The following is a 20939-nucleotide window of genomic DNA, read 5'->3' on the forward strand; positions in this document are numbered from 1 at the left end:
TGTGTCCTGGAAAATATGACACCAAACTCTGTTTAGGAAATATGCCATTTCATTTTATGACATTACTCTAAAAACACAAGATAAAGGACATCATGGGTCCACAGTCTTTTTGTCAATTCGGCATCAATATAATCAAGTGTAGGATTGAGGTGAACTGTTTTAAATATGAATATTTCTCACTGAAATAAGAGCTGCTTGGTGGATCAGATACACACAGAATCTAAACACTGTTAATTCACCGTCTGTCATGTGTGTGAGATGGAGTTTTTTGTTTTCTTCAGTTTTCCTGCTTCCTATGTGGTGCTGAAGAGAGCTCATAGGCCATCTAATAATATTGAACATGTTTGATTTCACACAAAGATATTCAGCATACTCTTATTTCACGGGTTCATACATGATACAAAGCAGCTGGCCGAACGTGTAGGCTGACATGAAGCAGCTAACAAGCTAGTGTTCAGGAAGTGTTGATGTGTTACTTGGCAACAGTCCAGTCCGGTTGTGGAACTATCTGTGCTGACAGAGCCAAAAGAAAAGATGACTTAAACAAACAAATCATAACCTGTTGTCACTTATTACTGTTAACTCATAAATGGAAAACTGTAAAACACTTCACTGTGGCGGTACAGGGTTCAGTGGCCTACGTCCCCCAGCAGGCCTGGATTCAGAATGCCTCTCTGAAAGACAACATTTTGTTTGGTGGAGAGAGGAAAGAGAGCTGGTACCACCGGGTGCTGGAGGCCTGCGCTCTGCTGCCAGACCTAGACCTCCTGCCTGCTGGAGATAGCACAGAGATCGGGGAAAAGGTCCTTTTTTTGTTGGTCTGCTTCTGGTTGACTGTTTATCTTTATTATATATTCATTTGTTGGATATTGACAATAAATTTACCAACTGCAGGGTCTGAACCTCTCTGGAGGTCAGAAGCAGAGGGTGAGTCTGGCTCGGGGTGTTTACAGAAAGTCTGATGTTTATCTGCTGGATGACCCGCTGTCGGCTGTTGACGCACACGTCGGACAACACATCTTTGATCGAATCATTGGACCAAGAGGACTCCTCAAAGACAAGGTGGGGCCCTGTAGGTTCTCTACAAATCTGTACCTGTATACACAGTATGATCAAACTTTCTGCTGGGTTGTCATGGACTTTGTTGGTTCTTTGGTGAAGAGTATCCAGGTCCATCTTGGTTGTGTGACTACATGCCAAATGCTTTGTGGATGTCAGGCCGGACTCAAAACAGGACTCAGACGCAGAGGTGTCAGTGAGCTGATTTATTTTGAAATAACAAAACCCTCTCGACAGAGTGATGCTACAAGCAGGCTATGAAAAACTGACCTAAACTAAGGAAAACAAAAATTACTCCAAAGGAGGAAAAACTCTAAACTGGTTTATGAAAAAATGATCAAAATCAAAATCACTCACCATGAGGAAAATCAAAAGGCTAAAAAACATTAACTGATATCTCTCCAAGGGAGACTGAAAAACCAACAAAGCTAAGCACTATGAAACAAAAGGCTAGACTAAGAAAATTACAACAAATAAATCACTCTATAGAGGAGGAAACAAAAACACACAAGCAAAAACGCTATGACTATGGCAAGACTAGGAATTGGCTTTGGTGTACGATCCGAGGATGAAACACTTTGGCACGGGACAAAGGGAGACGCAGACAATATATACACAGGGTAATGGGGAACAGGTGGAAACGATCAGGGCGGGGAAGACAATCAGACCGGTGACACATGAGGAAGGGCAAGTGACCTGAAATGAGAGGGCAGGTAAATATAAAAATAAAACAGGAAATGACGAGACAGAACAAAAACCCAGCTTGACCTCACCGCGGTGTGACAGTGGAGGCATTCCCAAAACACACCATCACAACTTCAGCTATTCCACACAATCCAGCATTTTTCCAGAGTGAAGAATTTTGGTGAAAACTTCACTGACAAAGCTTTTCCACTGGGATATGTATCACTGCAATCCAGACCACTCCATATTCTCTACTGGCTGATGGGCACAGAACTTGAAAACCTCCTATTGCATATGCTGTATGGCTAGGATTTTCATTGACCATTTGATCTACACAAAAAGCTGCAATGCTACTAAACTTCCCCGAGTGTTGTTGTTTTAAACCTCCTCATGTGTGTCATTGTGATTGTTTCAACCTCTGTTGCGTATGCTGATGTGTTTTTTAGACCCGAGTGCTGGTAACTCACGGACTCAGCTTCCTGTCCAAAGCAGACCTGGTCCTAGTGATGGAGCAGGGTCAGATCTCTGAGATGGGCTCCTACATGGAACTGATGGACAGGAAGGGAGCCTTTGCCAAATCCATCCACACATTCAATGGAAACCAACACAGAGAGAGCTCCACCCTCAGAGACAGGAGTAAGAAATCTAATTTAACTGTGAAGAAACTAAACAAAAATCAGATCAATCAGAATACAGTAACTAAACTAACCAGAGCTCAGCAGAATCAAATAATTTACACAATAATTGTGTGTTTGCAGTCACCAGGAAGTCAGTGTCTCGTCTCAGTATGACCGATTTCTCCATTGACCTTTCTCAGGAGCAGCTTATCAGGTACAAACACAAACTACAGACAAAGATCACAAACACAGACAAATATTCTTTCTATGCAATAAACAATAATAAAACAGGTTTATATGTCATATCAATAATACAAACCTTTAAGAGAATCAGAAACTAGTGCTTAGGTAGGTAAATAGAGAAATAGAAAGGCAGAGAGACACAGATACACAGCAGCAAAACAATAACTAACTATATATGTGCATGTCATCAGGACCACAGCAGCAGCCACAATCCATGAGAACCTGATGACATGAAAGAGCATAAGTTAGTAACATGCATCAATGAGACATGAATGTTTACAAATGGGGAGAGAGAGAGAGAGAGAGAGAGAGAGAGAGAGAGAAGAAAAACATACACTTACACATATATTTTATAGAAGAAAATTGAGGTAACACTAAAATCATCAATCCATCCATCCATTATCTGTAACCCCTAACCCTCCTCAGGGTCACGGTGGGTTGGAGCCTATCCCTGCTGACTTAGGGCAAGAGGTGGTGTCCAAACAACCATTCACACTCACATTTACACCTACGGACAATTTAAAGTCACCAAGTTAACCTGTTAAGTAAGGTCATGTATTTGTACTGTTGGAGACACTAAAACCAAAGAACACTAAACGATTAAATACACAAGTAGGCAGGACAACTGCTGGTAAACTGTGTGTTCATCATCATGTGTGTTTTTATTCATGTGGTCATGTTTCTCGGTGTTCCAGCTGTGATATGAGCAGTACCAGTGTTCAGATGATGGAGGCTGTGGATCAGGACATCGACCCTGAGGATGCTGGGAAACTTACTGAAGCTGATAAAGCTCACATGGGGAGGGTGGGTCCTTCTTACTTACTTACTTACTTACATCAGTAATAGTCGTGTTTGTTTGATAAACAAACAAACACACAAAAGAAAACAGTTCATTTATGTTTTATTCATGACTCAAGGGGTAAAAGCAAGTAACCTAAAACCAGATGTTTAAGGTGAAAACAAACTTTTGATTGATTTAACAAAAGGAGGTGAGGTAAATTTATAAGGGAAAAAAGGTGCACAGATGTTGTTAAAAAAAAACAGAGCTCTATACCATGTATATGAAACCAAATGAGAGTGAAAAATACCATTATCTAATCTATTCACTAACAACAACAACAAAACAACATATCTAAGACTTTAACAGAAATTTCTGTGTGTGTAAAAATCAGTGAACTCAAAAAAACCTGCCCAGTCCCAAAAACCTTCACCACAGATGAATTGGTCACAGGGTTAGTTTATTTAGTTAATTTTTACAATACAATCCAAACCACAATTGAGGTGAGCTCCACATCACAACCACAAGCCGCTGCAGCTATCAGGCAGTTTTGGTTAAAGTAATCTTGTTGCTGGCAATTGAGCCCCTCTGATTGGTGGGTCGGGAAAGGTGCTGCTCCAATCCTCGACCTCTGGGCTTCCAGGAACCACTGGCTATCACACACCTAGCTTTGCATAGGGAAACACACAAACTGCAGGCCTTATTATATATGTAACAATTTAAAAGAAATTAATTGATGTTAAAAAAAGTAACTAACTGTCACAGTGGTATGTCAAGTTGAGTTTTTGTCCTGTCTCCATGTTTGTCTTGTGACTTCCTGTTTTATTTTGGAAATTAACTCTCCTCTCGTTTCAGGTCACTTGACCTTCCTCATGTGTCACCAGTCTGATTGTCTCCCCTGATTCCTGATTGTGTCCACCTGTTCCCCATTTCCCTCATGTGTTTATAGTCTGCGTCTCTCTTTGTCCTGTGCCAGTGTGTCAAGTCCTTTGTCCTGATCACCAGCCCTCTCGTCACAGTCAAGTCAGAATAATTCTTCTATTTTTTTTTTTGTTGTTTTCTTCTTGTTCCTCGTAAGAGTGATTTTTTTTGTTGGCCTTTGCCTTTTTGTAGTTTATGGCGTAGTTTAGTTTTTTTTTTGTTTTCTTCTATTCCTCGCAAGAGTGATTTTTTTGTTGGCCCTCCCTTTTTGTAGTTCTAGTTTAGTTTGTGCTATTGATCATCCCTCATCGTGAGGTGCTTTTTGTTTTCCCGGTGTTTCCCAGAGTTGAGAAATAAAGTAATCTGCTTCCTCCCGTACTCTGTGTTCGAGTCCTCTGTTTCGAGTTCCCCCGCTGTCATGAACTCTTTTTTTTAACTAAATAGTTTCTGGTATTGAAGAGCAAAAAGAACTAAACTAATGATTTGAGCTTATGATCTTCTGATGTTTAAGAGAGTTAAAGGGTGATAAACATAAAAATGGGGAAGCACTCAGAACCTTTGCAGTTCTTTTGCTGGTTTTCCTTAATGGTTAATAGGATGTTTGACATTAACAATGTTCTTTTTTATTGTCAGGTGAAGCTGCATGTGTACAGAGAATACTTCAGGACAATTGGCCTGACCTTCATCATGACAATCATCTTCCTCTGTGCCTTCCAGCAAGCTGCATCATTGTCCTACAACTATTGGTTGAGCCTGTGGGCTGATGAGCAGCCAATCAACGGGACACAGAGTGACCACGAGCTGAAACTGAGCGTGTTTGCTGCTCTGGGCTTCATTCAGGGTGAACGGCGTTATGCACCATTTATTTATATATATATATATATATATATATATAGATAATTATATATATATATATATATATATATATAATACACATGGTTAAATGGCTTTTATAAGGAGGGGGAGCCCTTTTTGACAGTGGTCAATATCTCTCAAAAATTTGTAGTACCCGCACCATCGGTTTAATACATATTTTATCAATTTATAACCTACTTATTTATATCTCACATCAATTCACATATTGGTAACTTATTTAGCCTACATTTCACCATCAATCTATACTGCAATTTGTAAAACGTATTCACAATATACACCATCAATTCACATATTAACAATATTTATTCACATCCCATCAATTTACACTATTATTTGCATTACTTAATTACATCTCATACCATAAATCTACATCAAATCAATTGTATTCTAAACTTTTTTTTACATGTCACAACATCATACCAAATGTCAGCAGTCGCCAGTCATTACAATTAATTCACAACTTTTCAAATAGGACTTAGGTCTCTCTTCTGCCTTTCCTGTCTCTGTCTACATGCTATATGGTCTGCTGACCTCCAGGTCATAACCCACTTCTTAACATGCTTCGTTGGGTTCCACATGTCTAGTGGTGGACCCACTAGTTTTATAAACATCAAACAAGACAGATTGCCTAAGCCTCCATTCACAGAGCTATTTACACCTTTCATCATGTGTCCTGAAGTAGGCTACCTCTACCTGTCCATGAAAATAGTCAACAAACCTGCAGAAACTCATTTCACATTTGCAGAAATACTGTGGCAAGCTCTCGTGGAAGCATGGAGGCAGAGACATTTTTTTATTTCACAACTCAGGTAGTGCCACCATTCGCAAATTTCAATTTTTTCTTTATTTATTTTTTTGGGTGGTCTATTCCTTTACAAATGAATCACATTGAATTTATGGATCCATTGTTGATTTACAGTGAGCTTAAAAGTGAGCATAGCATAAGATGGTTCACCCAGGAACGTTATGATATTGTCAGACCGGGACTCAATGAGGACTCAGATGCAGAGTTTGGCAGACAGCTATTTTATTCAGGTCGACAATATCCTCGACTGAGTGAGGCTATGAAAAAGGCCTAAACTAGAGGAAACAAAAAATCACTCCAAAGGAGGAAAAAACACTGAACTACTCTTATTAAAGATTAACAAAATCAAAATCACTCTCAACGAGGAACAACAAAAGGCTATGAAACATTAACTTAAGGCGCTCAAATCGAGGCTGAAAACACACTAGGCTAAATACAAAGAAACAAAAGGACTAGACTAAGAAGTACAACAGAAAATCACTCTTACGAGGAAGGCAAACAAAAGAACATTAGAGCTAAGATGCTGTGACTGTGGGCTATGAAATAAGGCTTTGGTGAACGCTACGAGAGATGAAACACTTTGGCACGGGACAAAGGGAGACGCAGACAATATATACACAAGGTAATGGGAAACAGGTGGAAACAATCAGGGCGGGGAAGACAATCAGACCGGTGACACACGAGGAAGGGCAAGTGACCTGAAACGAGAGGAGAGTTATCTTTCAAAATAAAACAGGAAATAACAAGACATAACTAAAACCCAGCTTGACAGTTTTTGTCCTGTCTCCATGTTTGTCTTGTGACTTCCTGTTTTATTTTGGAAATTAACTCTCCACTCGTTTCAGGTCACTTGCCCTTCCTCATGTGTCACTAGTCTGATTGTCTCCCCTGATTCCTGATTGTGTCCACCTGTTCCCCATTTCCCTCATGTGTTTATAGTCTGCATCTCCCTTTGTCCTGTGCCAGTGTGTCAAGTCCTTTGTCTTGAGCACCAGCCTTCTTGTCACAGTCTAGGGGATCCGAAGTGTGTGTTACGCTGGAGAGGTTCGCCGGGGCTCTCAGACTCGTCTTCGACCCAGTGGCGACTGATCGGGATCCACCACGCTGCACCACATCAGTTCCCTCCCGAGCAGCATCCTCGACCCGCTTCCAAACCAGAGGAGGAGCCCATGCAGCTGGGAAGGGCCCGGCCCTCCTGGGAGGAGCGGCAGCGGCGTTCCCAGGAGGTCGGTGCTTTTACTGCGGCACATCGGTGATCATTGTGAACGCATAAGGCTCTACCTGATTAACTCATCTCTGCACTCCCTCATCCTCAGGATCCCGTGGCTGGTGCGCCACAACCCGAACATAAATTGGCGCACTGGGGATATTATTGGCTGGGGGGAAGGTTGTAAAGACCGTTGCCGGGAGCCACAGCCCGAGAAACAAGCAATTTCGCTGAATAACAATGTTTCTGCTCACTCTGTCACAGACCCAGAAACTATCGATCTGACCGCAGTGCCAGACTGCTATCACCACCTCGCAGAGGTTTTTAGCAAAAGTAAGGCAACCGCTCTTCCACCTCATCGCCCCTTTGACTGTGCCATAGAGCTCCTGCCGGGCTCCACCATCCCCAAGGGCCAGCTTTATTCGGTTTCTGGGCATGAGACGCAGGCCCTGAAAGACTGTATTGAAACCTCACTGAAAGCGGGTCTGATTCAGCCGTTCTCATCCCCAGCCGGTGCTGGGGTTTCTTTTTGTAGGGAAAAAAGACGGAACCCTCCGTCTGTGCACTGACTATAGCCCCCTCAACGACATCACCGTTAAGAATAGATATCCTCGTCCCCTCATGTTATCAGTATTCAACCAACTTCAACAGGCACAGATCTTTACCAAATTAGATCTGCGTAATGCTTATCACCTCCTCCGTATTCGGCAAGGGGATGAATGGAAGACTGGATTTAATACGTCAGCCGGCCATTATGAATACTTGGTTATGTTATGTTTGATCTCACTAACGCCCCAGCAGTGTTTCAATCTCTGATTAATGAGGTGTTGAGAGACTTTCTAGATTACTTTGTATATGTCTATATTGATGACATCTTGATTTTCTCTCCCGACTTGGAGACCCACAAGAAACATGTTGAACTCGTTCTGCAACGCCTCCTAGAGAACAAACTGTTTGTCAAGGCAGAAAAAAGTGAATTTCATGCCGAAACCGTCTCGTTCCTGGGCTTTATCATAGCCCCTGGAAGGGTTCAGATGGACCCGGCTAAAGTTAGCGCTGTAGCCGAGTGGCCTACACCTGATTGCCGCAAGAAAGTGCAGCAATTTCTCGGTTTTGCCAACTTTTACAGGCGGTTTATCAGAGGCTTCAGCGCAATAGCAGCTCCTCTCCACACTCTCACATCCCCGCAGGTGCCGTTCCACTGGTCCGTCGACACAGACGCAGCCTTCCAGGAGTTAAAGCGACGGTTCACCACAGCGCCTATCTTCACGCTTCCCGACCCCTCTCACCAGTTTGTGGTGGAGGTCGATGCTTCCACTGAGGGGATCGAGGGTTCGGAACCCATCTTGGGAAAAGGTGACGGTACAGGACGGGCAGCTTTCTCCCTACGGCGCTCCCGCAGGCGATTATCTAGCCTGATGTCTAAGGCAATTAAGCTATCCAAGCTGTCTGACTCCTTGACAGCCAACTCATCCTTCACTGCTTCGCTTAACCCCTTAAGAAAAACCCCCTGAAGTGACTCATCGTTGCAGCCTGACTCTGCTGCCAATGTTCTGAAATCCACCGAATAGTCAGCTACACTGCGGGCACCTTGGCGAAGGGACAATAGACGCTGACTGGCATCTTTACCTTTAACAGGGTGGTCAAAAACTTTTCTCATCTCTGCCACAAAGCTGGCATAGGAAGAGTTAATCAGTGGAGAGCCACTCCAAACAGCAGCACCCCAAGCTCTAGCCCTCCCAGTTAGCAACCCAACAATGAAGGCAATTTTGGACTTGTCCGTGCATATGTCTGTGGCTGTAGATCAAAAACAAGGGAGCATTGAAGCAAAAAGGACTGACAAGTCCCCAGATCACCATCATAGCGCTCAGGTGCTGGGACATAAGGCTCCCTGGGCAGATAAGAAGGCATCGCGGGAGGTGGGCCAGGAATAAAGGGACTGGGACTAGCTGGAACTGATGGGGATTGGGCAGCGCTAAACTGGCTCTGGATTCTGGACACAGTAACAGTCAAACCTCTCAAAGACTCCACTACTTCATGAAGAACACGGTCATGTTAGCCAGCGAGGGTTCCTTGAGAGGCAAGGGCTTGGCGGAGATCCGAGGAGGCTTGAAGAAGCTCATCCGAGACCGCTGGGTCAAAGTTCTGGTCAGATCGTTCTGTCATGGATGCACAGGTTGACCCAGAATGCAGGCTTCGGACAACGGTTAGAGAGAGAATGGGATTTATTGAGGTATGGGACGAGAGGGGAAGGAGAGGGCCCGATACGAAGTGGAGGGAATGGCTGAGGTAACGCAGTGGTGGGAATGGATGGAGGAGGCACGGAGTCTGGACTGTCTGAAGGTGGTGGATGGAGAGCAGGCAAGCAGGTGGCAGGAGGTGACAATGGTGGTGGACCTGAGCACAAGAGATCGGAGGTTAGAGTTCAGGAAAACAACAAGGAGCACAAGGAACAGGTAGTTAAAGACGGTCCGAACGTGATCTACCACGGAGGCTGAACAAGCGATCTGACAAGGAGTGGGAGGAAGGCCAGGGTTTATATGCAGGTGGAGTGATGAGTTGATGGAAAGCAGGTGAGGTGAGGAACGGCAGGTGTGCTTCATTTGTTGATTATCCAGGAGGCCCAGGGAAAAGTGCCATGCCTACAACACAGACAGACAAGTAAACACAACACAAGGACGGGGAAACAAGGGGAAACACAGAGAAACAACCACAGTCACGACTGCCATCGTGCCACTCTCCTCTCGTTTCAGGTCACTTGCCCTTCCTCATGTGTCACCAGTCTAGTCAGAAATATTCTCGTAATTTTTTTTGTTTTTTTTTGTTTTCTTCTTGTTCCTCGTTAGAGTGATTATTTTATTTTTATTTTTTTTGGCCCTGCCTATTTGTAGTTTTAGTTTAGTTAGTGCTATTGCTTATCCCTCATCGTGAGGCGCCTTTTGTTTTCCCGGAGATATCAATAAAGTCATCTGCATCATCCCGTACTCTGCGTTCGAGTCCTCTGTCTCGAGTTCCCCATTGTCAGAAGCTGATTTCTATCAGCAGGTCTGAGTGAGAATGAGTGAGTTTTTGTAACTTTGACAGAAATGCAGGGATCTGGTTCACTTACAGATCAGGATCCCCTGCAAGAAGTTGAGGCTTATCATGTTTTAAATGTAGTCTGTGATAAACAGTTCTATTAAAAACATTGTCTTGTTGAATTCTTCATTTGTGTATCAGGGGTCGCCATGTTTGGGACGACGCTCGCCATTGCCCTGGGTGGTATTGTAGCATCACGTCGCCTTCATGCTGATCTTCTCCACAGCGTTCTGCATTCACCCATGTCCTTTTTTGAGGTGACACCCAGTGGAAACCTCCTGAACCGCTTCTCCAAAGAGATTGACGCCATTGACTGCATGATTCCTGATGGACTGAAGATGATGCTGGGCTACTTGTTCAAGCTGCTGGAGGTCTGCATCATTTTATTGTTGGCCACACCATTCACAGGGCTGGTGCTTCTCCCCCTCACCTGTGTCTACATCTTCATACAGGTAAAAGTTTATTCTTGATATGGAGTTAATGATATTTGAAGACTTCACTGAGGTTTTACTGAGCCCTCTTTGTAAATATCCCTGTCTCTTGTTCTGGTCTCCAGAGTTTCTATGTGGCTTCCTCATGTCAGCTGCGACGACTAGAGGCAGTCAGTCGCTCGCCGATCTACAGCCATTTCAATGAGACGGTGCAGGGTGCTGGCGTCATCCGAGCCTTTGGCGAACAGCATCGCTTTGTCCTGCAGGCCAATCATCGCATCGACAACAACCAGGAAGCTTATTTTCCTCGCTTTGTAGCCACCAGGTTAAATCAAATTTTCAACAAACTGATGAAGTTTTTTTCATATGTTTGTATCATATTTTATGTGTTCTGTTTTTTTTTTTTTTAATCACAGGCTTTATTCAGATTTCTCTATCAAGAAGTTACTCTCAGGCTTGACATTATTGAAATCAATTTTGTACTCTGTATTTGTTTCTGTCAGATGGTTGGCGGTAAATCTGGAGTTTTTGGGCAATCTGTTGGTTTTAGCAGCAGCCATCTTGTCGGTGCAAGGTCGACATGAACTCAGTCCGGGCATTGTGGGATTGGCAGTCTCACATTCTCTCCAGGTTAGAACTTTTTGTACCTCTGTTAAGTCAAACCAGTAAACCTCTGGGTGATTGAGATGGATTTTCTCATTTACAATAAATCCATTAGTGTTTACTGCTCAAGTAAAGAATATGATGAAATATGAACCCTAAATGTTTGCAGTGGATACAAGCAAAGTCTATTTAGTATCTCAGAGAGGAACAGAACAAAACACATTCAGGAGTATTCAGACACTGTTACTGCCTACATCAGTAAATGCATTGATGATGTCACGGACACCAAGACCATCACAGTATGGGCCAACCAGAAACCATGGCTGACAGGGGAAGTCCACAGGTTACTGAGAGCCCAGAACGCTGCTTTCAGAGCAGGCGATGAGGCTGGTCTGAGATCAGCAACAGCCAGGGGATACAGACCATCACGGACTATAAACCATGACCACAGACCTGACAGTGACATCACTCTGCTGAACAGTCTAAACAACTTCTTTGAACGGTTTGAAGCTGACAACAGCACCCCTGCACAGAGAACACCACGCCCTCTAGATGACCAGGTGCTGACCCTGTCTCCAGCCAGCATGAGGAGATCCCTCTCCAGGATCAACACTTACAAGGCTGCAGGACCTGACAACATTCCTGGCTGTGTGCTTAAGGACTGTGCAGAGGAGCTCACAGATGTCCTTACAAACATCTTCAACACCTACCTGACCCAAGTTGTTGTTCCCACCTGCTTGATTGCACTGTATACAGTCAATTGCTATACACCAGCTATTTACAATATTGTTTACGCTGTATACATCTTTTATTTTTGATATAGCTCACTGTTTATACTGCCATATCTGCCATATTTATACTGTTTATATCTTTTAGATTTCCCACTGTCTTTCTTAGATATCTTTTTACTTGTATATATTTTTTATATACAAGACAATTTCCTGGAAGCCCAGAGGTCGAGTATTGGAGTGGCACCTTTCCCGACCCACCAATCAGAGGGGCACAATTGCCAGCATCAAGATTACTTTAACCAAAATGATCTTATACTTTATATTTTATATTTCATGTTTATTGCTGTTTGCACCAGGGATAAGAGGGAAATGCTATTTCAATTCTTTGTATGTCCTGTACATATGGCAGCATTGATAAGAAGGTTGACTTGACTTTCAACATCATCAAACCAAGTTAAACAAAGACATTACATCATCTGGACTAAAGATGTTGGACTGAAGGCCTGGCCTGAAAATCTGCCCCAAAGACCTCTGCCTCTTCGCTGTTAAACCTGAAGGACCAACAGATTTAACCAAAAAAGCCAAAAGCTTTGGATTAATGATAGGGTCATTTGTGTTTGTGCTTTTTCAGGTCACAGGAATCCTGAGCTGGATTGTCCGATCCTGGACTGATGTTGAGAACAACATTGTGTCGGTGGAAAGAGTCAAAGAGTACGACAACACACCTAAAGAGGTCTGCTGCTGTACAACAGGACCTGATTTCTATGAAGCTTCTAACAGAGCATATTGGAGCTAGATTAAATTTTGTTTTTGTTCAGTTGTTTCTTTTGGATCCTCACAATGATTTTAGTCTTACATCAGATTATTACTTAACTATAATTCTGGAACTGTGTGTTTCCTGATCTGATGTGTCCCCTCAGGCAGCATGGACTCTCAAGGACAGTTTACTGCCAGCAGTGTGGCCGACCACAGGAAACATCCAGTTTGAAGACTATGGACTGCAGTACCGTAAAGGTTTGAACTGGGCTTTAAACAAGATCTCCATCAACATCCAAGACAGAGAAAAGGTGAGCCCAAAAAACTTTCATCACATGAAGATTAGGGTTAATAAAATCTGTTAAAATGTCAAAATGTTCAACACAAAATTGTGTTGAAGAAAAGCAGACTGTAAAAATACAAAACAAAGAGTCAAAAACAAAAAGTATAAAGTACAGTACTTTTGTCAGTGTACTGACTGGAATCATGACTTTATGGTGCGTAATAAGTCTCTTATTATATAATTATTTATTGATTACAACAATTTATAGGTGGGGATTGTTGGAAGGACAGGAGCTGGAAAGTCATCTTTGGCTTTGGGAATCTTCAGGATTCTGGAGGCAGCAAATGGACGTATCTTCATCGATGGGCTCAACATCGCAGAGATTGGCCTTCATGATCTCCGCACCAGAATCACCATCATCCCTCAGGTCAGAATACTGTGTACTGTAGTAGAAATACTGAATAACGAATACTTCATATAAGTGTAAATGAATGTATACATAATCTAAATGTGTTCTTAGATTTATGAATATTTACAGTACTAACCTTCCACTCCCAGGACCCAGTGCTGTTTTCTGGTTCTCTGAGGATGAACCTCGACCCATTTGATACCTGTTCAGATGAGGACCTATGGAAAGCTCTGGAACTGGCTCATCTCAGCAGTTTTGTGTCTGCATTGCCACAAAAACTGGACCATCATTGCAGTGAAGGCGGGGAGAACCTCAGGTAAATCCATCTGGCTCACAGGAAGTAAACTGTGGATATGAACCTGCTTTTGTCCAACTACAACTACTTACAGGGTTATCTCCACTTTGACAATTTTCTGAAACTATTTTGAAAGACCTCCATTGCTGCATCCTGGGCTTAGTGCTGCACAGATTCAGTGTGATTGGTTTAAAGAAATACTAAAACAGAATGAGCCCTTCTTGTTTTTTGCCTGTTTTATGTGTGTGCACTTTATTTTAGTTCTGGCTGCACTATGTTCTGTTCTATGTTATATGTAGCACCATAGTCCTTTGCAAAACACTTGAACTGGAACTTCACTTGAACTGCTTGAACCCCTTGAACCCTTGTACAGGTTTAACACAACACTCAATAAAATTAGACTAATCCAGCAGTAATGCACCTGGACTAGATAACCCTGCATGGGATGATAGATAACACCAATACATTAACAGTTGCTGAAATTGATAATTAATTTCAACTATTAATATTTCTCTGGATTTTAAAAATCTGTCTATGTAATTTTTAAATGCTTCAAAATAGGAAGAGATTATACAAATTTATATTTTACCAGCATGATGAATCATTTTTCCAAATACTTGACTCTCTGTATAAGATAGGTGATAAAGTCTGTCTATGCATGTGTAATGTTCAGAAGGTAATATGATGAAGTGGATTTAATTTGATGACAGGTAAGACATCCACACTATGGCATAACATTTATATACATACATTTCCTTTTTTCATATTTAATGGCATTACTGTTGTTGTGGAGAAATTGATGATCAATGGTGAGGTCGGGAGGGAAGAAAGCATGCAGGAGTCTCTGAAGCCTTATACTGTAATGTTTATTGAAGTTTAGCCAAGGAGAAATAGAGATCCCCTCATGTACACAATGTATGTGCCCGAGTCTGTCTCACATTCTATTCATAGTGCTGGTCAAACTTTAACCCCTACATATAACACCACAAATACTATACGCCCAGAAAAGGTCAAAGAAAATGTATTTTCCCATGTTAGTGTTACCATCAGCACATTCTAGTCTGGAGCCACTGTCAGTCTATGTTAATGGAACGTCAAGGCCAACCTTCACTTCCTTCAACTTTGTTTACCAGGCAATATTTAGATTTATTCCTCCAGCATTCCAAACAGCAGCCTTGCGTATTAAAGAGAGACAGTGTTTTCTCTAATAAGATTCCATGCTGTTACTGTCTATGGCCTCAAGGCCCATTAGTGACCCTGTGTAACCCAAGGATAGAACATTCAATAACAACTATGATGCATTTTGTGAGTATAACATCTTTTTCTGCAGTCTTGGTCAGAGGCAACTGCTATGTTTGGCCAGAGCTTTGCTGAGGAAGACCAGGATCCTGGTTTTGGATGAAGCCACAGCAGCTGTGGACCTGAAGACAGACCAGCTAATCCAGTCCACTATTCGTACTCAGTTTGATGACTGTACAGTCCTAACCATCGCTCATCGCCTCAGCACGATCATGGACTACACCAGGTACCACATGTACCACTTTATTTAATTCTTCCACTTTATTTGTCCTTGTTATTTCATTTATTCCTTTTTGTTCAGCATTTGGGTTTGTAATACTTGCCTTGATTGTGATGAAGAAAACACATTTTGGTGTACAGGAGACTTGTTAACCAGTAGTGTCCATCTGGCATGACTTGGAACCACACCCAACCATATAGCTTAGGTCTTGACCTTTACAGAGGCCAAATGTGTGTTTCTGCCTTTTTGCCCGCTTGGCTCTTGACTTCTCTCTTCCTCTTTCCTCGTCTCTGAATCCTAGGGTCATAGTAATGGACCGAGGCTCCATCGCAGAGATGGACTCCCCCTCTCAGCTCATCCACCTGCAGGGTCAATTCTATCAGATGTGTCTTGAGGCTGGTTTGGTCTGACACACATTATTAGAAATAAACTATGTTATTGGAGCAAATGTGCTGTTTAATTATTTCACAATTTAGATTTCTTTAGCTGATGATGATGTGACCTCTAATGTCCTATTTAAGTATCAAAAGTTATTTTGGATTTATGAATTAATTTATAACATTTATTTTGTCATTTACTAATAAATGCTTCAAGCTGAGTATAATTAAAGGTAGAGTTATATATAGAAAGCAGAAATAAATGTCCAATTGCATCATGGTGAGCTGCTGCATGGTCTGTAAGCTGCGTTATTGTATATTTGCAATGCATCATGGTCTATTAAACAAGATTTACATTTCTACAATGTTTGTTGTCTTAAATCTGTGGTAGAAAAGCTGAATTTCACCAAGGGGAGCATCTCCTGGTCCAAATGATGTATAATGTGATAAGATTTAGGGATTAAAAAGTGTTGAAAATCATCAAATAAACTATTTTTGAGCCCAGTTGCATTCTGGGTCACCCCAGATTTTGGGAACACTGATCACAGACTGCATTGCAGCGATATAAACTCCCTGCTAAGAGGCAGTTTGTCACACTGCGGTGAGGTCAAGCTGGGTTTTTGTTCTCGTCATTTCCTGTTATTCTATAATGTATATTATTTGCACAAATGATTAATAAATTAATTGTCAGGTGGTGAGGGTTATGACTAGGGCTACAGTTAGGAATTGGTTAGGTTTAGGGAGGGAGTTAATTTTAAAGAGAGGAATTGGTTAGGGTTAGGGTTAGGGTTAGGACATGGGAAGTGGGTGGAGGGACTCGGCCCCTTGCGCGAAGCGGTTGCCGCGTCTCCCATCAAGGCGGGCCATTCCTCGGGCCTGCTCGGGTAAGGCGAGCTTATTTTGCGATTTTAAGCCACTCGTGAAAACGTGGTTCCAATTTCCTGATCCATCTCTTTCAGCCCGGATCCCTTGGGCGGTGCTCCAAGCCCGGATTCAACACTGGATGACCGTGGCCACAACTGAAGCGACCATCCATGGGCAACAAATGGCATGACGAGCGGTGGTGTGTTTCTCTTTGTCTGCCAAATTGTAGCTATGCTGAGCATTGTTGTTCTTGTTTCCCCAACATATTGGAGCCCGCCAGGTGTCACAATAAAATTAGATAGACACATTTTTGGAGTGGGTTTTCCTCGGCCTAGTCTTGAAGACGTTCTTGTTAGACGTGGCTGCGTATCAAGTAGGTGTTTGAAAAATTTGCCCTGCACCCTCGGTTTCGGTGTTCCAGGGGTTTAATTTGGCCTTACCAGGTACTCCATGGAGATTTTTGTTTGTCTTGGGAAAGCCGCTATTATTTTTTCCTTTTAGGTTTTTGTTCACTTGATTTTTGTTATAAAACGGTGTCTCGTTAATCTTACTGAACTTAATTGTGTTCCGCTCTGGAGTAAGTGGTGGACACAAGGGGGCGAGCTTCCGTGTGTCTATGGGCCGTGTCCCAGGAAAGTTTGAGGGCCTGCTTCTGAAAGCAGCGGGCATCGCCTTGGCATAGCTAATGCCTTGAAGAGCGTTTTTGTGGGCCGTCATGAGTCCGCTCTTGTGAGTACGATCCTTATGGCCCGACCAGCAGTTGTGTTTTAATCAACCCTTTGATAGGTTGTGTTCGGGTGATCACTGCGCCTAGGGATAGAGCGGGTAGTCCGTTCTCCTTACAGAACCCTTCACTTCCGTCCATTTTGTTTTCTTGCAAAGTATGCCCTTGTCGGTGGTTGTGTCCAGAAAATCCACATTATGTGTCACGGTGGTGGATTTCCGCTTGCATGGGACGGGTTGTGACTAGTCAAGGTGACGTAAAATTGATTCAAAATCCTCCCTGAGTGGGGCCCCAGGCTCCCCAGTAATCTCCAGGTTGACTATCCTATAATGAAATTGTTTTTGTTACGGAATGCCACGGGCAGAGGTCTCCCATCTCACCATTAAGCATATTTCATCAGGCTGGTGCAGAATTTTCTTGCCCTGCGCAAGTCCCTTTAATTTGCAGTGAAAACCTTGGCTGTCCAAATCTCAAAATCGTTGTTAGGGTTAGGGTTAGGTTAGGTTAGGGGAACTATCTCAATGACTCTCCCCTTGCGGTCCGACGACGCACAGGTTTGTGTAGGGAGCCAAGGGAGGCACTGGCCGACGCATGTCACTCAGCAATCACCCCCCGTTTTGCACCATGGTGTCCGGATAGGGAGTGGCCCCCAGGACTGCCGCACCAAGACCAGTCGGAGGCGCCCAGGAGCAGGTAAGATAAGTCCGAGAAGAGGGACGGGTGTTCCGGCAAAGGGAGGTGTGCTACACCTTCATCCCAAATACCGCGCCAACTCGGCAACACTGTGTCCCCCTCCCCAACCCTCACCACCAATACAATTAAGGGAAGAGGAAGGCGAGGGAGATGGGCACCCTGTGGGGGGGGGGTCAGGACATCCAACCCACCCTAAGGGGAGAGGGAGGAAGTCCACGTTTTTGAAGCAGGATCGTCAGTAAAGGGAGGTGTGCTACACCACACCTGAACGGTGCCCGGCTAGGCAAATCCTGGTTGTTCCTCTCCTTGGGGAAGAGGGAAGAAGAGTGAAGAGGAGAACCAGACGTGAGGGCAGGAGTGAAGTAAAGGGAGGTGTGACTACACCATCCCCGAACCGCAGCCGGTTAGGCAAAATCTGCTTCCCACGCCAGACCACGAGCACCTCCCGGTGAGGGGAGAGGGAAGGAGGGGAAGGGAGGGCCAGTTAAGAGGAGGAAGATGAGAACCAGAAGGAGGACAGATGTTAGTACAGGGAGGGTGTTACTACACCATCCACCCAACCGTGCCGGTGGCAATCCTGGTTGTTCCTCCCTTCAGGTGAGAGAGAGAGAGATGGAACGATGAGGAACCAAAGTGAAGGGCAGGATGTTCAGTAAAGGGGAGGTGTGACTACACCCGCACTGAACGTGCCGGCGAGGCAAATACTGGTTGTCCTCGCCCTTGAGGGGAGGGGAAGAAGTTTGAAGGTAAGACCAGAGCGGAGGAGGTTTGGGAGGGCAGGATATTCAGTAAAGGGAAGGTGTGACTACACCATCACCAGCCGCGCCGGTTAGGGCCAAATCCCTGGCTCTCCCACACGCCAACCACCGATCACCTCCCGTGAGGGGAGAGGAAGGAGAGGGGGAGAGGGAGGGCCATCCAAGAGGATGGAAGGGTTAGGGTGGAGGGTTAGGGTTAGGGGTGGAGTTTGGGGTAGGAGTTAGGGTTGGGTTAGGGTGGTGGAAAACCCTCCGTACGGGAGGGAGGGGCGCTGGCCCTCCACCACGGAAGGCCTCCCGTGACCCAGTCCCGGGACCATTGTTGGGGTTTACGGCGTCGCCGTACCGGACTGTTGTCAGTCCTCCATCTTTGAAATATCTTGAAACAAAAACTTCCCAAAAATAGGGGGGAAGGAAAATCACTAATTTTTAAAAAAGTCAAATGTATAAAATGAATGAGGCTTTTAAAATTGTTTTTTCTTATAAAAATTTATTAAGGTATTTACAAAATGAAATAAAATAAAATAATATATAATATATAAAAAATAACATATGAACTAAAATAAAACACTATAAAGAGATTCAAATTAAACCGGTGTGCTACGGCAACGTTTCCGACCTTTTTTGGGTAACCAGTCTTCCTCAGCCTGCACACAAAAATGAGTCCCAAAAGGAATACAAAAATAAAGAACAAAAGAACATAAAAACGAAACTAGCTCCTAAACGGCCAATAATTAGCTAAAGTAACCAGGCGACCATGTGCTAGCTAACCGCGATCTCGCCTCTTCTCGGTTGGGTTAGGGTTAGGTGGGGTTAGGGTGAGGGTTTGGTTGGGTTGGTTAGGGTTCGGGTTAGGGTTAGGGGGTTAGGGTTAGGGGTAGGGGTCGGTTAGGGTTAGGGTTAGGGTTAGGGTTAAGGGAGAGAGTCATGAGCCGGTCCCCACGCTGGGGGTTGCCCGGGTAGGCCCGGGCCCCCCACCTGGACCGCCGTTCCCTCCCCGTCCCGGGCTCGAAATCTGTGGGTTGGGTTAGGAGTTAGGAGTTGGGTTAGGGTTAGGTTAGTATTGGTTAGGGTGGGGTTCGGGTTTTTGTTCTTCCCCCCGGCTTCTTTGTCATTGCCCTGGCCTTTGAAGCTCGTTGCAATTACTCTCTTTGAGACTCAGTTTTTTTTGTGGAGTCAGTGATGACCAGGTTGAGGTCTGGCGCAGGTGTATCGCTATGTCCCCCGACCCAGGCCGACAAGGTTCGGTCCCGGGCAGGGAAGGAGAAGGCACATCCTGTCGGGTCGTGGGGCCCCCCCAGGGAGCATGGAGCCAACCAGCCAAGTTTATATTTAAAAGAGGTTTGGCAAAATCCAAGCCAGGACTAAGCCTCCCTTAAAAATTGATCCACAAGCATTCATTAGTAGCCTTTCATAAATAGCTCAGAAAATAATAAATATCACTCATTCATAAAAAGATAAGTCTGTGAGAATAAATATAAGTGCATCAATATAGTGCTAAAAGCTCAAACATCCATAATGCATCACAAAATAGAAAATGTAGTAAAAACAGTTTAATATAGAAATATGTAAGAGTATAATAAATATATAAATAATAAATAAGCAAACCACACATTTGGTTGAGGACCTTTAATAGAATAAGGAGAAAAAAAGAAACAGCAGCCAAATGTAACTATAAAAATAATGAAAGTGAGGGGCAATCGAAAATGGGGGTTAAAAAAAAGGGGGGTGTGTGTTTTATGTTTGGATATTCTGGGACTGGGAGGATACCCCTGGTTCAGTGGGTGCTGCATGCTCCCATCCCCGGGGGAGCCGGGTTCAAGTCCCCATGCCCCAAAGGCATCCAAACACCATCACCCGCAGAGAAGCCGCAGAGGTTTTGGTTTGTCGGTGAGCCCATTGGGGCTTTAGTGTCGATCTAAAAATCCAGCCTTTTTCGGCTCTCTTCCTCTGCCCGGTGAGCCATCCAGTCGTTAGCCGTCCCCCCCCAACGTGATGAATAGTTATTGTCGGGTGTTGTTGAAAATGTTGGACATGGAGTATTGAGTTTGGCCTTGTTTCTGATGGTTACATGTGTTGTTTTAACCGAGTGTTATGTTGTGTTTTTGTTCACCTAGGTAGTGGTTATTGCAGAGGGCATGTAAATGATATAGACGTATTGCTGGTGTTAAGAGAAAATGTACCAAGGGTGGGATATGAAGCTCCGCTGTATGTTTTGTGATGAATTT

The 20939-nt window shown here is 43.8% G+C and overlaps 1 protein-coding gene across 1 annotated transcript in view; it reads left to right on the forward strand.

Moving 5' to 3' along the window:
• LOC104937429 (multidrug resistance-associated protein 1-like) overlaps positions 1-16053 on the forward strand; it is a 28524-nt gene extending 12471 nt beyond the window's left edge. Inside the window, 15 exon segments of the mRNA XM_027281945.1 lie at positions 627-803; positions 895-1062; positions 2190-2379; positions 2502-2574; positions 3299-3407; positions 4936-5143; positions 10410-10720; positions 10825-11024; positions 11203-11329; positions 12665-12766; positions 12954-13100; positions 13341-13499; positions 13631-13797; positions 15107-15301; positions 15597-16053. Of these exon segments, the coding sequence (XP_027137746.1) occupies positions 627-803; positions 895-1062; positions 2190-2379; positions 2502-2574; positions 3299-3407; positions 4936-5143; positions 10410-10720; positions 10825-11024; positions 11203-11329; positions 12665-12766; positions 12954-13100; positions 13341-13499; positions 13631-13797; positions 15107-15301; positions 15597-15705 (2442 nt within the window). The 3' untranslated portion in view covers positions 15706-16053.
• The last annotated feature ends 4886 nt before the right edge of the window (positions 16054-20939 follow it).

The sequence above is a fragment of the Larimichthys crocea genome, chromosome IX (genome assembly GCF_000972845.2).
Source record: "Larimichthys crocea isolate SSNF chromosome IX, L_crocea_2.0, whole genome shotgun sequence".
Lineage (NCBI taxonomy): Eukaryota > Metazoa > Chordata > Actinopteri > Sciaenidae > Larimichthys > Larimichthys crocea.